Source organism: Pristis pectinata, chromosome 9 (genome assembly GCF_009764475.1).
Source record: "Pristis pectinata isolate sPriPec2 chromosome 9, sPriPec2.1.pri, whole genome shotgun sequence".
Classification (NCBI taxonomy): domain Eukaryota; kingdom Metazoa; phylum Chordata; class Chondrichthyes; order Rhinopristiformes; family Pristidae; genus Pristis; species Pristis pectinata.
The window spans coordinates 42,530,817-42,550,616 of NC_067413.1; the positions used below are offsets into that span (position 1 = coordinate 42,530,817).

General features: G+C 38.6%; 1 protein-coding gene across 1 annotated transcript in view; it reads right to left on the reverse strand.

Moving 5' to 3' along the window:
- LOC127574152 (arf-GAP with SH3 domain, ANK repeat and PH domain-containing protein 1-like) overlaps positions 1 to 19,800 on the reverse strand; it is a 210,002-nt gene that overhangs the window by 120,023 nt on the left and 70,179 nt on the right. The window contains 5 exon segments of the mRNA XM_052022915.1: positions 5,011 to 5,097; positions 10,839 to 10,914; positions 13,209 to 13,294; positions 15,676 to 15,805; positions 17,892 to 17,941. Of these exon segments, the coding sequence (XP_051878875.1) occupies positions 5,011 to 5,097; positions 10,839 to 10,914; positions 13,209 to 13,294; positions 15,676 to 15,805; positions 17,892 to 17,941 (429 nt within the window).

The window sequence follows — 19,800 nt, forward strand, 5'->3', positions numbered from 1 at the left end:
GGAGATGTGCAGGGCAAGTATTTTGCACAGAGAGTGGCAAGTGCCTGGAACAGGCTGCCAGAGGTAATTGTGGAAGCATACAGTAGTGATGTTTAAAAGGCTTATAGATAGGCACATGAAAATGCAAGGAATGGAGGATATGGATCACATGCAGGCAGAAGAGACTTAGTTTAATTTGGCATCGTGTTTGGCACAGACATCATAGGCCAAAGGGCCTGTTCCTGTGCTGTACTGTTCTATGTTCTATGAATTCAGAGCTCACCAGATGGCCAAAAGTCCTGTTTGTAATGTACACTAAAATAGTGAACGGATGAGGTTTTACTTTCCTTGGAAAGTTCTAAACAAATTTTGTTAGAAATGGTGAACAAAGAAATAAACGTTATTGGACATAGCAGCCAGACGAATTATTTTATGGATAATTGTATGAGCTACAAATTGGATACATTGATTTCCCACATGTAATTTGATCAGAAAGGTGGAACTAAATAAAAAAAGCTTGTTATGCCAGATTGCCTAAACATCCAACCTATACTTTCCACAGCTAAAAGGAGTCCAAAAGCAGAAGTACAGAATGCAGTTAAGTTGTTAAACTCCTCAATAACAGCAACAATCAGCTGCTTACACCGTCACACAGTCATTGAATACTGCAGGCAAGCATTCAAAGCTCTGCATAAAAACAAAACTATTTCATGAAACCCCTAGAGATGGAGGCATCTACTTCTATCATCTGGTAGATAACTCATGGGAAGTTAGAGAATCTGATGTGGACAATGCTGTACAAATTAAGATGCAGGCCAATCCTGAAGTCTGAAGGATGACGTTGGCTCTCCACGAGTGCAGTACTTTATTCAGAAATATTCTTGTGGCAGACTTAATGCACAACAGATGACATATTACAAATTCTTGAAAAATTCTCAAAGAACTTTTAATGCTATACACAGCCAATTGTTGACCTCCCATCAGGTAATCAAATGGGCACAGCATCAGGAAACAGGAATAAGGGATAACAATTCAACTACAATTTCTTTCAGAAAAAAACATTTCAGCATGGAACACAATGGGGAAGTGGGTTGACAGTTGGAGACATGATTAGGGAATAAGATTCTGCTGGCCCACAGCTTGGAACTTGCACCCAACCTAGCTGACATTGAAGGTGGAATTTAAATGACAGAGCCTTACAAAGTTTATATTCATCAAACCAGTAACTGTAGTAGCACCACACCATAACTTTCAGTTTTACATCTGGGAAGGAGAGTGAGAGACATTGAATGAATGACTCGGAGGAAAGTAGAATGAAACCTTCAGAAACAGCAGGTTTAGAGTCAACAGCATAAATCAACAAAAAAAAGAGGTGAAAACATGATGCTGTGCACTTGAATAGCTATCTGTGCTGTGAACTGAAACAAGCTTCAGGGCTAACACAATAGGGCATTTTGTTGCATCAACTTGGCAAGCAGTCAGAGCATCAGGGATAGACCCAAAACTCCTCACAAAATATACTTCAAGAAACAGTCTCAATATCCACAAGAGATGAAATATTTCACAGCAAAAAAAAGTGCTTTAAAGAAAACAAAGTGGTTCCTAATTGTTCTGGAAATAGTCCAATTTACTAATTTCACTTCTAAATATTACCATATTTACAGAAGGCAAGATGTCGCATAAAGGGTTACTACACAAGGTAAAAGTTCATGGCATCTTAGGTAATACATTACCACGGATAAAGCATTGGCTAACTCACAGAAAGCAGATAGGACAATTGGGTCACTTAAAGTTGGCAAGCAGTAGCCAGCAAGGTGCCATAAGGATTCATGCCGGGTTTCAACTATTTATAATCTATTTTCATAATTTAGATGAAAGGAACACATACTGTAGCTGAATTTGCTAATATGAGGGATAGGTAGGAAAATAAGTTGTAAGTAGGGCAGTGAGTCTGCAGTGGGATATTGGTAGACAAAATGACTGGGCAAAAGTCTGGCAGTCGAATAATAATGGGGGGAAATGCAAGGTTATTCAATTTTGTAAGACAATAAAAAGATAAGAACACAATACATGAGAAGGCCATTTGTTCCTTTGAGCCTATTCTGCCATTCCTCAAGATTATGGCTGATCTTCTACCTGACTGCCATTTTCCTGCACTATCCTCATATCCAGAATTCTATTCATCCATTATGAATAAACTCAACAAGTGAGCCTCCACAGCCTTTCAGCATATTGAATTTCAAAGGTTCATCACCCTCAGCGTGAAAAAATATTCTCATCTCAGTCCTAAATAGCCTACCTCTTGTTCTGAGAAGGTGATCCCCGGTTCCAGACAATTCAAATGGGGGAAACATGTTCTCAATCTATAACCCCTTTACGAACTTAAGTTTCAATGAGATCTACTCTCATTTTTCTAAACAGCCTAATTTCTTCAATCTCTCCCCATATGGCAAATGCACTCTCTTTGGAATCCATCTACTGAATCTTTGCTGCACTCCCTCTAACGAGGCCAAAACTGCATACAAGTCCTCCCCAGGTTACAACAGGGCTCCATTCCTGGGGACTGTTCATAACCTGGATAGTTCAATAAGTCGGAAATGTGGCCGTGAACTGAGCTCCCACAGGGCTGAAGGTGCCTGCAGCCCCGTAGCAGCAATCTATTCTGCAAATCATATCCTGAAAGAATTTCACTGTTAGCCCAACATGAATTTTCTTTCATAGATCCATGCAGACTCAGATCAATCCAATTATATTCTATTACATTCTTCATTATAGATTCCGGAGTATTGCATTCAACTCTGGTCATCCTATTCTAGTAAGGATGTGGAGGCTTGGAGAGGGTGCAGAAGAGGCTTGCTAGGATTAGGGGGCACGTGCTACAAGGAGAGTCTGGACAAACGTGGGTTTGTTTTTCTCTGGAGCGCTGAGGGTGACCTGATAGAGGTTTTAAGATCATGGGAGGTACAGATAGACAGTTAGTATCTTTTTCCCAGGGCTGAAATGTCTAATACTAGAGAACATACATTTAGGGTGAGAGGGCACAAGTTCAAAGGAGATGTGTGAGGGGTGGTAGTGGAGACAAATACAATAGAACCATTTAAGATGCTCTTGGATAGGCGCATGAATGTGCAGAGAATGGAGGGAAGTGGAAATTGTGTAGGCAGAAGGGATTAGTTTAGTTAGGCATTTAATTACTAGTTCAATTAGTTTGGCACAACATCGTGGGCCAAAGGGCCTGTTCCTCTGCTGTACTGTTCTATGTACTGTGCAGAAAAGCACCAGGAATGTTTTTAATAGATTGAAGAAAAAATATAAAGCATGGGATTTTAAAAAAAACATCAAAACAATGAAAGCTACTGCAGTTGCCACTTTTAACTTAATGTGTTATTATGAAGCACATAAATGGACTTAGACATTAAAATAAAATAAAACTTTCAACCAGTTTTTAGCTGGGACCTTTGATTTGATTCAGCAGAAGTTCTATGGGGTAGAAATTTGTTCTCGGTTACTTCTGCTGAACTGCTTATATAGTACTGCCTAGAAATTGTACTGCAAAGTTTGTTTTCTTCAGTGCTATGCTATTGAAAATTGATTTAACCTGGAATAAATTGTGTTTGCAAACATTTCTCAATTTAATCATGCCAATATCAATTAGGAACTTCCATTCAGGAATCCTTCGTGACCTCTCTGCAATTTCCAAGTCAGGGACACAAGAAATGACCACATTCCCTGACCTAGAAGACTTGCAAGTGGAAAACCTACTTAAAATTCTTGACTGGACTCTACTCCACCACCCCAATCTGCATTCCCTCCAAATCTGTGATTCCTCCAATTTAGTTCCAATTCAGACATCCCATCCCCCAGACCAAATCTTGGCATTGGCCTCAATTTTCAATCTTTTCTTTTTCAATGATATTGCTGTCCACCCCCAAATACTGGGCCGTCTTCCCCCTTGTTACCTCCCAAATGCCAATTCCCTCTCTTTGCCACAGTCCAAACGTTGAGCAAATCTCCTCCATCCCACCACACTTCGTAACTCCCCGTAACAGAACACCCACCACACTCCATCATGAGCAAGGCTTCCGCCCTCTCCAACAGAAGGTGACACCACTACTAATAGAAGACATTGCTGCTGACACAAACATGCATCCAAGAACCCCCACCCCACCACTGTCCCCCAAACCTACAGGCCCAAAGAACACATGGTTGGTCTCCCAAGATCAAGCTCAGGAACAGATGACCAGCATGCTTATTTGAGTGTGAAAATGTACAATGCTCAGTAACTTGCAACTAAAGCTCAAGTGACTTTTGTGCTGGTGGGAAATTAATCAAGGCATTGAGTAACATTCTACAAAATAAGTACTTTTGTTTCATACAAGACCAAAATGCTTACATTAATAAGAACACAGTAATAGTTGCATTACTTATTAACTAAATCTTTATGCCTTTAGTTTACACACAGGTAGCTCACTTAGTGCTTAGGACACATACCTATGCATGCTCAGCTCTCCCCTGCCCAGAGATTGCTCCAATGGATAACAAGCTTGGTTTGGACATGGCCCATTTCTGTGTGATTTGACTCAACAGTGGTCTGTGGCCTTTGGGCTAGTGCAGCCAAACAACAAGAGGAGGCAGCAGCAACAACTTTCATCACATCTAACAGGTGATGAAAGAGACTATAGACTCCAGGTGGTCTGTCAACACATGGAGTAGGTGCAACCAGTCACCAGCAATGCCCTGCATTCATTATGCCCTGAGCCCCGTCTCTCAGCACTGAGTAGACACATCAATTGCCTCAGCAGCCCTAACAGACAGCCTCTCCACATCAAACCATGGGCAATTCATTGCTGCTAGAATGCTACTGGAAGGCAGGGATTTGTATCAGGTTTTTGGCATAGCAACACCCAACTTGAGCAAATGTCTTCCTTTACATATTTGAAAATGTTCAGAATGGAGGAAACAGTGCTAAGAGAGGTACTTGAGTAATTTATAATATTTGAACATAATGAAATGTATTTCAAGTACTCCTACCTCTTTCAGTTCAATCTGCAGTGAGGATTTAAGCATATCACGGAGTGTGCAAAGCTGTTTCTTTTCTTCATCTTGTGTTTGCTTAATCTGTGGAGGGAACAAGCACTAACAGTTGTTTTTATGACAACATCAAAAGTTTGAATAAAAATAATCTTTAGTCTCAATTGCAAAGATGTTTTAATTTTGTAATTCAACAGATTTCCACCAACACCAACTAGGTAACATCTTGGACAACAATGTTGAAAAGCCACCTATATTTAGTCAGGTTCCTAACGGGTTTCTAGACTTCAGAGCTGGTTCAACGCTAGTTTGTCAATTGCTTAAAATCACTTATTTCCCAGTACATTCCAAGATGATTTCCCATTTCATCACCAACAACGTTGCATTCAAAAGTAACAACTCTGGCCAATAACATTTAAAACAACAGGAAATAGTTATCCTTGTACACATCCATACAGGGTGGAAAAATTGACCACCTGGTTACCAATCCATTTAATACCTTTTTAATTAAAATTATATTCTTGAGATTTATAACACCATGTTATGAAGTGCCAAAATTGTCTACAAACTACCCTTGGAACACAACAAAGGAAATAATTTAGTGTTTTTGTTCTATCCTATAGAAATGAATACATAAATAACTTCCATCCATGAAATCTGCAAAATTCCAAGTTTAAAAAAAATGAAATTAAGTTCAGAAAGTTAACCTTTCACCCCAAGCATTTTGTTTTAAAGACTTCTTATGAAGGAGGCAAGTTACCCCTTTATTTTGAATTTAGCCCATCAATCAATAAGCAAAACATCTTTGGTAACAAATCTCATGTTGAATTTTATCTGGACTGGGGGTTGCAATGGCTCAATTAAATGCTTTTAGTATATGTTTAAAAACTTCCAGTTTGTGCTGAACTTTGGATCCTGTATTATGCACAATTAGCAGGCAAGGTGCTAACAGATAATTAGCCATACAAAGCAACATGCAAGCAGAAAGCCATCAATCCAAACTTTGCATCTTGACTGACTGGGTATCCATTGTGCCATTCAAATGGAAGTGTAATGAAAGTGGCAGCACATGTTATATCCTAATGCTGCAGTACAGGGTTTCTAATACGACTCCCCAAATTTCAGTATTATCTACTACGGTATAGGACTTGAAAAACACACTGCACTATCATTGCAGGCACTTAGATACAGCGACAGATAATGCCTAACCTGAGTGAAATATCTGGTAATAAGAACACAACACACATAAGTACCGGTAAATAGCTACATCCAAAACATGATTTGTAGAAATGCTAATTAAAAAAAGAGTTGACAGCACACTGGCACAGCAGGTAGTGCTGCTGCTTCACAGCACCAGCAATCAGGGTTCAATCTTGACTGGTGCTGTCTGTGTGGAGTTTGTACATTCAAGATCTTCCAGCAGAAGCCCGAGACCTCATTTTCCAAGGTTCCAAAAATAACAAAGGGGTGAAGCACGGGAGCGAGAAAAGGTGAATAAACAGATTACAATTCACACAAAGGATGAATGTTTAGAATGAACTGTGCATGAAGTCACCATGAAAGATAACATCAGTAATTTTAAAAGTTAGTTTGGCAGACATATAAGTGAGAAAAACTAAAGAATGCATTTTGAAATGATATGTTTTGCCTTTGATTTCCGAGACTAGCTAGTGTTAAGAACAAGCTGGGCTAATAATGATTTTAAAATTCCTATATCATTGATTTCATTAATATATTCAGTACACAATTCCAAACATTTATTTCTCTTTTCCACCATCTGTTTTATTAACTAATACTATCTATTTTTAAAACTAGTTTAAAATATGTCTGCTTGGTATTCTGAATTTACTAACTTTAAATTCACATCCTATATCTACATTCAGGCTGATCTCACCTATAATCATTTGATATTTAGTATGTCTCAAAAAAACTAAAATGTGTCAAAAACACTTTCCTTCTTTGTTCTAGATTTCTTGAAATGTTCCTTGCAAGCCATCATTTTCACTTCTAACTTCCTAATGATTGTACCTCCCATTTGTACCACTACCAAGTATCATTAGGTCAAATCCTGCTGGCTGGAATCAGCTGTTCCATTCAGAACTGACAGCTTTCATGCCATTGAATATTTAGTAAACTTTGAATTGCCACATAGACGAGCAGAGATCTGAAATCTAATAATAAATCACACCACAACCATCACTATATGTGGTCCAGTGACAGAGCTGGGCTTGCTGGGATTTCTCAGCATTACACTGGGAAAGTGTCTCCCTAATTTTACAAAACATCAGACCTGGTGTAGGACTGGTGAACCAATTGATTTCATTGGGGAGGCTAAGAGTAATGCAAATACTTCCTTTAAGTTATTTCAGTTTGAGGTTTTTCATTATTTCTAAATGTGTGTTTTAATTAACTAATTATTTTCATCATCTATTTTTGTTGTGGGCATACCTAAACAGTGAATGAGTCAAAAACTTCAGATGCTGGAAATCTGAAATAAAAACAAAAAAATGCTCAAAAAGTTCAGCAGGTCAGGCACCATCTGTAGAAAGAGAAACAATTAATGCTTCAGGTCGAAGACCCTTCATCAGAAGTGAGAAAGAGAGAATGCAAGTTAGTGCAAGGAGCAGAAAGTTGGGGGAGGGCAATGAGTGGAACAAAAGGAATGTCTGTAATAGGGTGATATGATGTAGCCAGTTAAATTCCTCTATGCTATGTATTGCTAATGTTGTAAAGTCTGGGTAAGGTTGCATAGTCTGGCCAAGCAAGCCACATTATACAAATGAAACACAGAAAGGGGGATGGGAATGGCAAGCACAAATGGCCAGTCCTGAAAAAACAGAAAGAAAGAGCAAGTTATCTAAAGTTGGAGAATTCAATATCGAGTCCAGAAGGCTGTCAGATAAAAAAGAGGTGTTCCTTAAGCTTACATTGGGCCTTGTTGTAACAGTGCAGGAGGCCACAGATAGACAAGTCAGAGTGGTAGTGGGATGGTAAATTGAAACGGGAGACAACCAGAAGCTCAGCAACACACAGACGCTGGAGGAACTCAGCAGGTTGAGCAGCATCTATGGAGGAAAATGGACAGCTGACGTTTTGGGTCAAGACTCTTCAACTGGACTCAAGAGAAGCTCAGGGCCACTTCTGTGGACTGAGCATAATTACTCTGCAAAGCAATCACCCTATCTGAATTTTGTTACTCCAATGTAGAGGAGGCCACATTCTGAATGCTATACACTGGATTTGAAGTGCAAGACTGTTTGGGTCTCTGGATGGTAGGAAGGGAAAGGTGAAATGACAGGTATTGCAGCTCCTGTATTTGCATGGAAAGTGCCATACAATGGGGAAGAGTAAGAGGGGATGGAAAGGAGGACCAGGAAGTTACAAAGGGAGCAATCCCTTCAAGTTGCTAAAAGGAGACTGTAGGGGATACATGTCACAGTGAAATCCTGATGGAACTGGCAGAAATTGCAAAAGATGATCTGTTGAAAGTGAAGCTGGTGGGGTAGAAAGTGAGGAACACTGGAACTCTACTTTTGCTCTGTCCATGAAGAGATGAAAGCAGAAGTGCATGAAATAGCTGGGGTCAAAGGTTCTGTCCACTATGGCAGAGAGGAAGCCACAGTTCAGGAAGAAAGAAGGGAGGAAATTGTGCAAACTGTCCCATCTTTAAAGCAAATGCAACAGAGCCAGATGAATAGAGAGAATGGATTGAATCCTTACAGCAGGCAGAGTGGGAGAAAGTATAATCAACGTAGTTGTGGGATTCTGTGGGCTTATTGTGGATGTTGGTGGCTAGCCTATCCTTGAGATGGAGACAGAGATATCCAGAAAGGGAAGGGTAGAGTCAGAGATCTACTAAGGTGAGAGAAGAATGTAAATTTACTTCAAAAGTGATGAAATTTGAGTTTAGCATCAGTACAGGAAACAGCACCAATGCAGCTGAAGTACCCACCCAGGACATTCTCTCTTCTCTCCTCTTCCATCGGGTAGAAGATACAGGAGCCTGAAGGCACATACCACCAGACTTAAGGACAGCTTCTACCCCACTGTGATAACACGATTGAACAGTTCCCTTGTACAATGAGATGGACTATGACCTCATTATCTACCTTGTTGTGACCTCGCACCTTATTGCACTGCACTCTCTCTGTAGCTTTGACACTTTACTCTGTACTGTTACTGTTTTTACCTGTACTACATCAATGCACTCTGTACTGACTCAATGTAACTGCACTGTGTAATGAATTGACCTATACGATCGGTTTGTAAGACAAGCTCTTCACTGTACCTCCGTACAAGTGACAATAATAAACCAATACCAATACCAGAGAAAGAGTCAGGAGAGTGGGTACTTAACAGTGAATACTGGTTGCCATTTAACTCAAGAAACATCAATCATGCTCACTTTGTGTTCACATATATACAATTTCCAATAAGAGTAGGCTGAAAGCAATCTATGGGGGTAATCTTGGATGACTACCCTCTCCCCATGTCCACAACTACCGAAGCTGAACTGCATCACCTCCACTGCCATTGATACGGAAATCAAATAACTACCAAAAACAAGGAACATAAATATGTATTTTCACTAAAATGCTACCAGCTTTTCCAAAAGATCCATAAAGGGGTGAACAAACACCTGTAACTATATGCATATCAATGGTGAAAATAAAAAAACTGCATACGGTAGAATCTGAAATAATGTTGGCTTACACCAGTACCAAACCTCAGGGTCACTCCTCAGGATTGAGCTTTGCAGAGCATCTGCAATCAGTCTGCAGGAGTGATCCTGAGCTTCCAGTTACCCTACACTTGAATTCACCATCTGACTCTCACTCTAATCTTTCTGTCTGTGGCCTTCTGTGCTATTACAAGGCCCAAAGCAAGCAAAGAACGTCCCCTCAACTTCTGCCTGGGTACATTATAGACAGCAGGACTTTGTATCAAATTCTCCAACTTTAGGTAATCCATTCTTTGTTTGTAAGAGAACTGGTCAATTATGCCTACCATTCTTCCTTTCTTTTTTTGTATGGTTTGGCCTACTGGGCAGAGGAATTTCCTTTGTTCCACCCATCACCCTTCTCTACTACAAGACTAACAAGTTTCTCACTTCTGATGAAGGATCTCATACCCAACAGGTTAACTGCTTCTCTTTACACAGGAGCTGCCTGACCTGCTGAGTTTTTCAAACATTTTCTGCTTTCATTAAATATCACTGGTGTTCAGTAGCTATTTTTGTTTTATCTATGACAAGCTTTTTGATATGCTTACGGTAGTTAAATGTATGTAAATATTTTTTAATTTGTGCATCATTTTCAATGCAGTGTTCATTCTGGACACAAGAAATGTTTTTCTGATCATCCTAATACATTAGGTTTCTGACCACCAAAAGTAGTTTGTGCACCAGTGCAGTAGAATAATGTAGAACGGATGCAAACAGGCAATACCGGTTTAGAGAGCTATGAAATTATTAACAATCCAACAGTTTGCAAAGCAGTACCAGATTTAGACAATTTATGATTGATTATACATAGATTTACAGAGCTATACAGCACAGAAACAGGCCCTTTGACCCAACTGGTCGATGCAAACCAAGATGCCTATCTATGCTAATCCTATTTGCCTACATTTAGCACATGTCCCTCTGAAGCTTTCCTATCCACTTAACTGTCCAAAATGTCTCTTAAACATTGTAATTGTACCCACCTCTTCTGCTTGTATAAATCTACAATATAGACTATACAGTAAAACAAAAACCATCTCAATGGAACAAAGGCTTTCAACTATTATTCTACAATAAACTTAAAACTATTAAATAAATTACTTACGTTGTATAAATCAGCAGCCAGTTTCTCAATATATTGTTTCAGTTTATCTGCTGTTTTTAAGCCATCCTGAAAGAAACTTTTAAAATAAAAATACACTTGAGAATCAGTGAAGAATCAGCAATGAAGCTTTGAAATTACTAGAGGTCTGGTACAGTATTTATATTTTCACTTACAGATGTAAATATTCACATTTAACTCTTCATTTAACTTCAAAAATGCTTAAGCTACATCATCCAACCCAGTGACTGACTGTTAAATAGTAAATACTAAGTAGCCAGATCAGTAGAATGGCTTGTCAATTTGCTATGAGCCAGCGACATCAGTCCCTCTCCATATGAACAGTGTGTTTAAGTAATTGCTTGTCCAAAATATCAGCCAAGAAGGTTGTGGTAATTTGGGCAATCAATTAAAAGATGACAGAAGATGGTCCTTTTGTTTTCCCCCAAGAAAAAATGTTTTCTCACCACAGCCTGAGAGATATCGAAACTCTATTTATGTTTCCCAGTTGCATCCTTATTGGGGCAAGGGTTGGGGAAATGAGGCCACTTCTCCCCAAAAAAGCACACCCAAGAAAAGTCACAGAGGTTCCCATGCCAAATGTGAAAGCAAAGCATTTAACATCATCAGCATCTGCAAGGATTAATCATGTGAACTCCCCCACAGGCCAATGCAGATTTATCAGAGTCAACCTGCCACACTCAGTTCAATAGAACCACCAATGTTTCTTGAGTGTGGCATACCATAGCCAAAACTATGAGGTGAATGGCCAGCAGATGCTAGGCAGTATGATCTGGTCCCTTGGTCTTATATATTATTAGAAAGTAGCTAAACCAAAAAAAAAATGAAGATTAGAAATAAAAGGAATTTCAAAAATTATGATATGTTTATATCATGTACAGAATATTGTGAGAAAATTTGTTTGAAAAAGAAATGCTTTCTGCCTTTTTTAAAAAAGTCAAATTCACAATTAGGATTATTTTCAAATAATCCAACTTCTTTGCAAACACTGTCACATGACTTCTACAAGTTTCTAAACAAATTATTGGATTATCAGTTCAAAAATAGTAACCAATTTCCATACTAACAAATATTTACACAAAATTCAGGCTTGAACTGCTGAGGTTATTTTCATTCTTTTTTTTCCTTAAGATTTGCATTGCTATATATTTCTTACATTAAATTAAATAGTTCTTAATTGCCTCCAATGTTCATTGCCACTTCCTGAGGTAGTATGAAGTGCTAAGCATTCATATTTCTCTTTCTTTACACACTATTTTGATGTTATGAAACACAAATCTTGACAAATTAAACCCAATACCAAACCTTGACCAATTAAGGATTATTTTTTATGGTGTGCAAAAAAGATATTTTAGTGCTACCTCCTCCTGTTGTACAAACCACTCTCATTCAGCATAAATTTAAAAGTAAACTTATGGAGAGTTAGCAGAGTGTAACTGTAGAAAGAGCCTCTTTTACTACATCTTTCTAGGTGTCAGCTTTGGAGTTGCAGCTCACTGTGGGAAAAGAAACATCATATATTTCAAGACCACTAGCAGGGCTTATACAGAATGTAAACCTAGTGCACAAACTGGAGAGCGGATTATTCTTGCAAATTTTATTCAAAGAGAATAAAAGGCACAAAAAGAATAGAAAGGGAAACGCTGCATAGATGCCTGTCACTGAAATTCTTCATCCTAATCCCGTACTCTAAACTCTGACTCAGGGTCTCCTACATTGCTCCAATGAAGCTCAGAACAAGCTCAAGGAACAGAACTCTCTTTCAAACTGCCCTCAGGATCCAAAAGAATTTAACAATTTCAGATAATTAGTCTTTTCATTTTTGTATATCGTATTTCCATAATTCAGATTTTTTCCTTCTTTAGGTGTTTCAGATTTCATTCATCTCTTCCAATTTACATCTGGTCCAGACATACCTTGACCACCATCTTTCAGCCAGCACCATCGTCATCACTGACGTCATGCAACCTCTTCTAGTCTCCACGCTATCAAAGAACATCTCCTCCCCCTGCACCTGCCCCTTCCTCCTTACACAATTTAAAGCTTGTTTAACTTTTCCCAGTTCTAGTGAAAATCAACCTGAATGTTAACTCTTTATTCCCCTTGACTTCAAAAATGGAACCTGATCTCTGCTGTATGTTCCCAGCACTTACTGTTTTTATTTAAGCCGTTAGAAAATCTTCAGGACGCAACTGTGATACTTTGCTTAAGAGTGCACGAATACACTGGGTTACGAGTTCACACCAACTCAAAAGCACCTGGCTGATCAAAACTAATTTAGCCTGAATGAGATTATGGGTTCACACTGTAAATAAGGCAAAAATAAGCGAATAGCTAATTTCAAAAACTTACTTGCATTGTGCATGATAATATTTGATTAGATTCTGGAGAAGATCCACACCTTTTTTTGTCTTGATTTCATTCACTTTAATGAGATACTAGCCAAAGACAGACAAGGAAAGACAGTGAGCAAAATATTTTTAATTATAAAAATACTTACAAGTAATTTCTCCTGTCAGCAAAGCTAACAATTAATTATTGCTGTGCTCTTACAAACAAATTCATATACATAAAGAGCTTTTGTTCAGGGTTTCTGTTAAAGTTAATTATACTAAATTGAAAAAATATTGCACAGCATTATACATTAATTAACCAATTAGTGACTTCTGTATATTGGTTGCTTTGTATACTGCAGAAATAGAAAATTCACAGCATAGCATCGGCTTCATTGGTTAATAAGCTAGCCAAAAATTGTGATCATTAAAAGAACTGAAGAAATACTAAAGCTTAGAACTGCAATGCTGATGCCAAAAAAATGTTTCATATACTTTCAAATCAAAGTCAAGTGGCAGTGCTGCAGTCCAATCCAAGAATCCTTCAACCCTTGGTAGAGATAGCCAAAATAAGCAAAGAGCTATTTCAAAGATGTATCTTCAATCAGTGCACTCAGCTCAGAGGATTTCTTAATGATTCCATAAACTGATATAATCTCTTTTTAATTAAAAAAACAGCAATCCCATTTGTGATGCTACATGCTAAAGCTACAAAATGTGCTGTAAAATGACGGACTTAATTCTCCAGAGAATTGTCTATCACTGTCTTGTCTAGTTTTCTAGTTGTCTAGCAAAGGTAGAACATTAACCAGATTCACTCTTTGGGAGAATGATTCAATCAGACTTGCAGTGATTTCACAAAAGGTGACCAATCATTCAAAACATGAGCTTTTACTTCTTTTGCTGATCACAAGAATGCCATCTATTTGCTCCTGAACCACACCATTTTTCCAGCATGGTCCCAGGAGTGGCCTTCCACTGGGAGGCTGGCTCCCAGTCTTGAGTGGCTCAGTGCAGTTTAGCACAGCATAGTACCTCTCCTAAGGCAAACAGCTGGCTGCAATAACACAGAGGCTTTGATGGTCACTAAGACCTCAAATTCACTAACAGTCAAAGCTGTCATTCATGAGAAAAAGATCCAAGGATGTGCTCAAAGCCCACTTGGTGAAGTGAAACATCCCTCCTGAATATCTCTTGCCCAGGACTGCTCCTAGTGGAGAACAGCATTCAGGATGGTACTGAAAACCTTGAGGCCATAGATTGGGTGCACACAAGCTCCTGTGTAAGTGGTGAACCATCTCAAAAATTACCCACCTACCAGCCTAATTAGCCACTACCTGCTCCATCTCTCCTCCCCACAGTGACTTCATTAACTACCTCAGACAACACAAAACTGCAATGGAAGCAAATTATTCTTGATCCTGAGGGGCTGCCTAAATAGAAGAAAACATCTGGGATCTATTAACAATATTCAAAAAAAATGATTAAAAAAATACTAAAAACACACACTTAGAAACAATTAAATGCACTTAAACTAACCAAATCAAATTAAAACAATACCACTCTCTTTGAAGTTTTTCTTCCCATTGATTTCAATTGGGACCACTGTACTGGCTGACATCTGCTCACTGAGCAGTTTCCTAGCCTGAGATCCAGAAAGTCTGCACTCTGCTTTGAGCTTCATGGGGAGCCCACCAACTAAACACAGGAGCAGCCAGCAGCAATGATGCCATGGTGGATGATTCCAATGCTAGCTTATGCCAGTAACAAACCTCAGGACTTTACAAAGAAATGTGGGTAAATCCAACAAGTCCCAGCATCCTGGCTATAATCAAGATTTTGAAAAATTATTGATACACACATGGTGAATTTTGTCTACAGATCTAATTTTCTCTGAACTAGCTTTGTTTTCACATTGCAGAGATGCGTCCATATTTATTTCTTTTCTCCCCCCCATTGTTCTCATTTATACTTTGTTTACAAGTACTATGTTGTACTCAATCCCACTGTTTCATGATTATCCCCCTTTTTTTTTGCATCTCTGCTGCTTCTTCCCCTTGTTAACTTAATAAATACGTTAGCCAGATTTAAAGGCAGGTCCAAGAACTAGGCCATCCAGTCAATACCAAACAAAACAATCAGTAACGTGGCCCAAAGCACAATCAGACAACCACAGACAAAATGATAATGTAGGGATAGGTTTGTAAGGTTGAAGCATCCCAGCATTGAAAGAGACCTGAAAAACACGTTTACAATATCCAGCCAGCAAATGCACAAAAAGCAAACCAAAAATATGAAGCAAATGTCCTGGACAAATGGTGCCATAGAGGCCTGAAACCATATTAGTTTAAATATATATTCTTTACCCACTGAACGTTTCTGCGTTTCAAAATGTTGTCAAAAACTTTACAAGAGCTTTTGTACACCTGGAGAGTAAGTCACAAAAACATTATGTCTTAGAGACAGACTTTCATATAATCGCTAACCTCACACATCTGGAGCTGAAATACCCGTCGCTCCTTTTCCATTTCTTCTGCTATTTCAGCTCCTGTAATTTCAGTCCGAATCATCCCATGCTGCTTTGCATGTTCTCGTTTCTCCTTTTCAATTTTAGCACTGCAAGAGAGGTGAGATTTTTTTTTCCCTAATTTCGAGCATGTACAGTGTAAGAAAATTTCCAGCAAACTACTAATTAATAATTTCCCAAAGCAGATATACATTTGGTGCTTCAGTGAACACTAGATAACAGTCTTCAAAATATAATACATCACACGTACATAGTTTCTGCAACATCCATATGGCAGAGTATTACTGGCCTCCATCATACACATTCAAAGCCTAAATTATCTATAAAATTCAGTGTTTAGCACATGTATTTCATTGTATAATCCTATGGATTGTGGTACTTGATAATCTTGTAGGGTGATCTAAAAGTTACTTCATAATTATGCAATAAATAAAAAACAATATTTTATGGACCTGCCATTTTATTCCAAAACACAATATTCTAGCCACTGTGATCCTACAAGTCATTCAATACACAGACTGAGAATATGATTTACTTTTCTGTAAAATTTATTAAGTTTTTCTGAATGGAGAGGGGAACCAAAATAATTTCCTTATCGTAATTTCATTTTTTCTTAAAAGAAATGGGATTTTGAAATGAATCAAAAACTCTCAAGGAAGGAGGAATGAGGAATGAAAATGAGAATTCAGAGGAAGAAAGGAAGAGATCTGATTAATAATAGGCTTTCACCGCTTGCTGAGGGCTACATTACAGCACATTTTCCACTTAAATGCAACCTTGAGTATCACTGGTTTCATTCCTGTTCCTCACCATGCCACAACACACCAACCTTCCACCCAAAAGAAAGGCAGCAAAAGCAAAACAAAAGTTAATTGAACAGGAGAAGCAGAGAAGAGAAATACAGAAACCAAAAGGAACAGGTACAAAGAATCAGTCAACAAAGACAACAAATAAAGCCAAGAGAGTTTTTCATGTAGTGTCATGCAAAATTAATCCATGATATAACAGTGATTTTAATATTGTAATAACATCCCAAATTTTGCAAAACTCAGCAGAGACACATGCCCAAAAGTTTGAGGAAAGAGACGAGTTCAAGGAACATCAAAAGGAAGAGAAAACATCAGAGGGGTTGGAGAGAAAATTCTTGGGCTTGCGATATAGACAATTGAAAAGATTGTAAAAGCACAAAGATTACTGAAGGTTAGAGGGGGTTAGAGAGAAAGGGAAGAGTAGTTGTATACAGGGAGTACACTTCCACTGTTACTCAGTTATTTATCATGACTTGGTGGAAGGACTCCAGAAATCTTGAAGCAACAAAAAAAAAACCTTTTACAGAAATTAAGTTTCTGTGAGAACAGATAAGCAGTAAACCACTTTCTCAAAAATCCACATCCATAGCTATAGAGAATTTCCACCTTACTGTCTCTTCTCATGAATTCCCATTCAATGTTCTACAAACCTGTTCTTTAAAGGTACTTTCAAAATTAAAGGAATGCCCGATCTTTACTAGTGGTTTGCTAACAGAGACTCTTGCATAATTTTCTTTATGGATGTGGCAGATACTACATACACATGATGTATTTTAAATATACACTGGATGTCACTGGATTCTTGACAGCATTTATTGTCCATTCTTAAATACCTCGTCAGTTCAGGGAAAGTTAAGAGTTAAACACATTGGAAGGTTTGGAATCACATTAGCCAAATCAGGCAAGCTAGATTTTAATTCTACATTTAATTACTTGAATTTAAATTCCCAGCTGTTGTGACAGAATTTGAACTTGCGTTTCTGGATCAATAGTCCACAATGACCATCTGAAAATTTTTTTTTACTATATTCAACCAAGGGATGTGTGTTTTGCAGGCTGAGCCAGTATTTAATTGCCTATTCCCAGTTGCCCTTGAGAAGGCAATGGTGAGCTGCCTTCTTGAACCACTGCAGTCCTTGAAGTGTGGGTATACCCACAATGCTGATAGGGAGGGAGTTCCAGGAATTTGACCCAATGATGGTGAAGGAATGAAATCCTGGAATTCTCTCCCTAAAAGAACATAAGATGGTCATTCTGAATTAATCCAGGAAGTAAAATGAGGTAACTAATAACATTTGCCTTGCTAAATTTTAACATAAAATAAATGTAATTCTTTGTTTCCTCTCAAAAGAATGAAAGTACCTACAATTTTGTTTCATAATCCTTCCATGCCTTGTCAAAAGGCTTCTTCAGGTCCTGTAAAAAGGCAGACAATTAAGTAAAATATTAAAATTATTCCGCATAGTAAAATCAATTGGTCTAGAACAAAAACATTTTCAGTTAAAAGCAGACAGATCTTTTCTGCAGTCCAGTTGGATGGGCAACGTTATTTGGGTCATCTAAGCTCATTTATTGAAATGATCTCTAATTATAGTAATCAAATGATTTTGGAATTGTTACGTACCAGCAACAATAGAAACATACCAGAAACTATTTTATTAATAAGTACTTGTAATAATAAAAGTAAAAACATTAGATATCAAACATAATCCCCAAAACTAATACTCAAAGTGTGCATGTGGCAAATTCCCAAACTCCAAGTCTAGGAATAGTTCTCAAAGTTCAGTTCAGCAAGTCATAAAGTGAAACATGAGCAAAGGCTTTTGCAAAATCACCGACTGAAGCGAAAAAGTAGAGAGAAACTACGAAATCCACATGTTCCACGATGGAACCCATACGACACCTCAATCTCCAATGATCTCCATTGCTTTGTTCCAAAGTATCTGCCACCCCAAAGGCACTCAATACATGGCCACCCACAGGTTTTCCACTACAGGTTAACGACAAAGTGGACTCCACTTGTTTGCTCCAAAAATCCATACTTGGATTGTATGTGACAGACACAGCTATTGTTCTTCATCCATTGATACAGAGACCAGCAGTGTCTCTCTCTCTCTCTCCTCAATGAGCAAACCCGCCAGCACGTTATCTTGCCATCTGGATGACACCACACACACACACATGACTACTCTATTGTCCAGGTGCCTTAAAGGGACATTCACCAAATAGCAACCTGACTTGTAACAGAATAAATATAGGGATTTTGCCTACACCTTCTGACCCTAAAGTATGAATATGACCTCCCTTTGCACCAAAAGTATTACAGGATTATCTTTGCATACAGTAACATGATGCACATCTCAGACATTTGTTGCCAGGTTAAGACAAAGGGATAACGTCCTGAAGAGTGAATATAGGTAGCCAGGGAAGAAGGCAAAAAGCAGGACCTCGTGGGTAGTAATCTCTGGATTACTTCCAGTGCCACTGAGAACAAGAACAAGAGGATATGGCAAATGAATGTGGCTGAAAAATTGGTGTAAGGGGCAGGGATTCAGAATTTTGGACCACTGGGATCTCTTCTAGGGCAGAGGTGACCTAAAGAAGGAATGGTTACACCTGAACAGGAGGGGGACCAATTTTATGGCAGACAGATTTGCTACTGCCACTAGGGTGGGTTTAAACTAGACCGGCAGGGGGGTGGGATTCCAAGCATCAGGGAGGCAAATGAGAGGCTGGAAAGTGATGCAGGAAGTCAGTGTTGGAAAGTTGAATGGGCATTACTGGCAGGGAGCAAGGAAAGCCTTTTGGATTAAATTGCATTTATTTCAATGCAGGAGGTCTGACAGGTAAGCTACTTGGGACTGGGACATTAGAGCCATTACAGAGACATGGCTAAGGAACAGACAGGACTGGCAGCCTAATATTCTGGGGTACAGGTGCTTTAGGCAGGAGAGGGGCAGCAGAAGTTGGGGGGGGGGTGCAATTTTGATTAAGGGGAATGTCACAGCAGTAGTCATAAATGAAATTACTCAAGGATTATCCAGTGAGGCTTTATGGGTACAGCTGAGAAATAAGGAGATGATCACATTGCTGAGATTGTATTATAGGCCCCAACATATTCAACAGGAATTAGAAGAACAAATATGCAGGGAGATTGTGGAGAGTTGTAAGAATGATAGGGTTGTCATAGTAGGGGATTTTAACTTTCCTAGCATTGACTGGGTTTGCCATACAGTTAAGGGTTTAGATGGAGTGGAATTTGTTAAATGCATTCA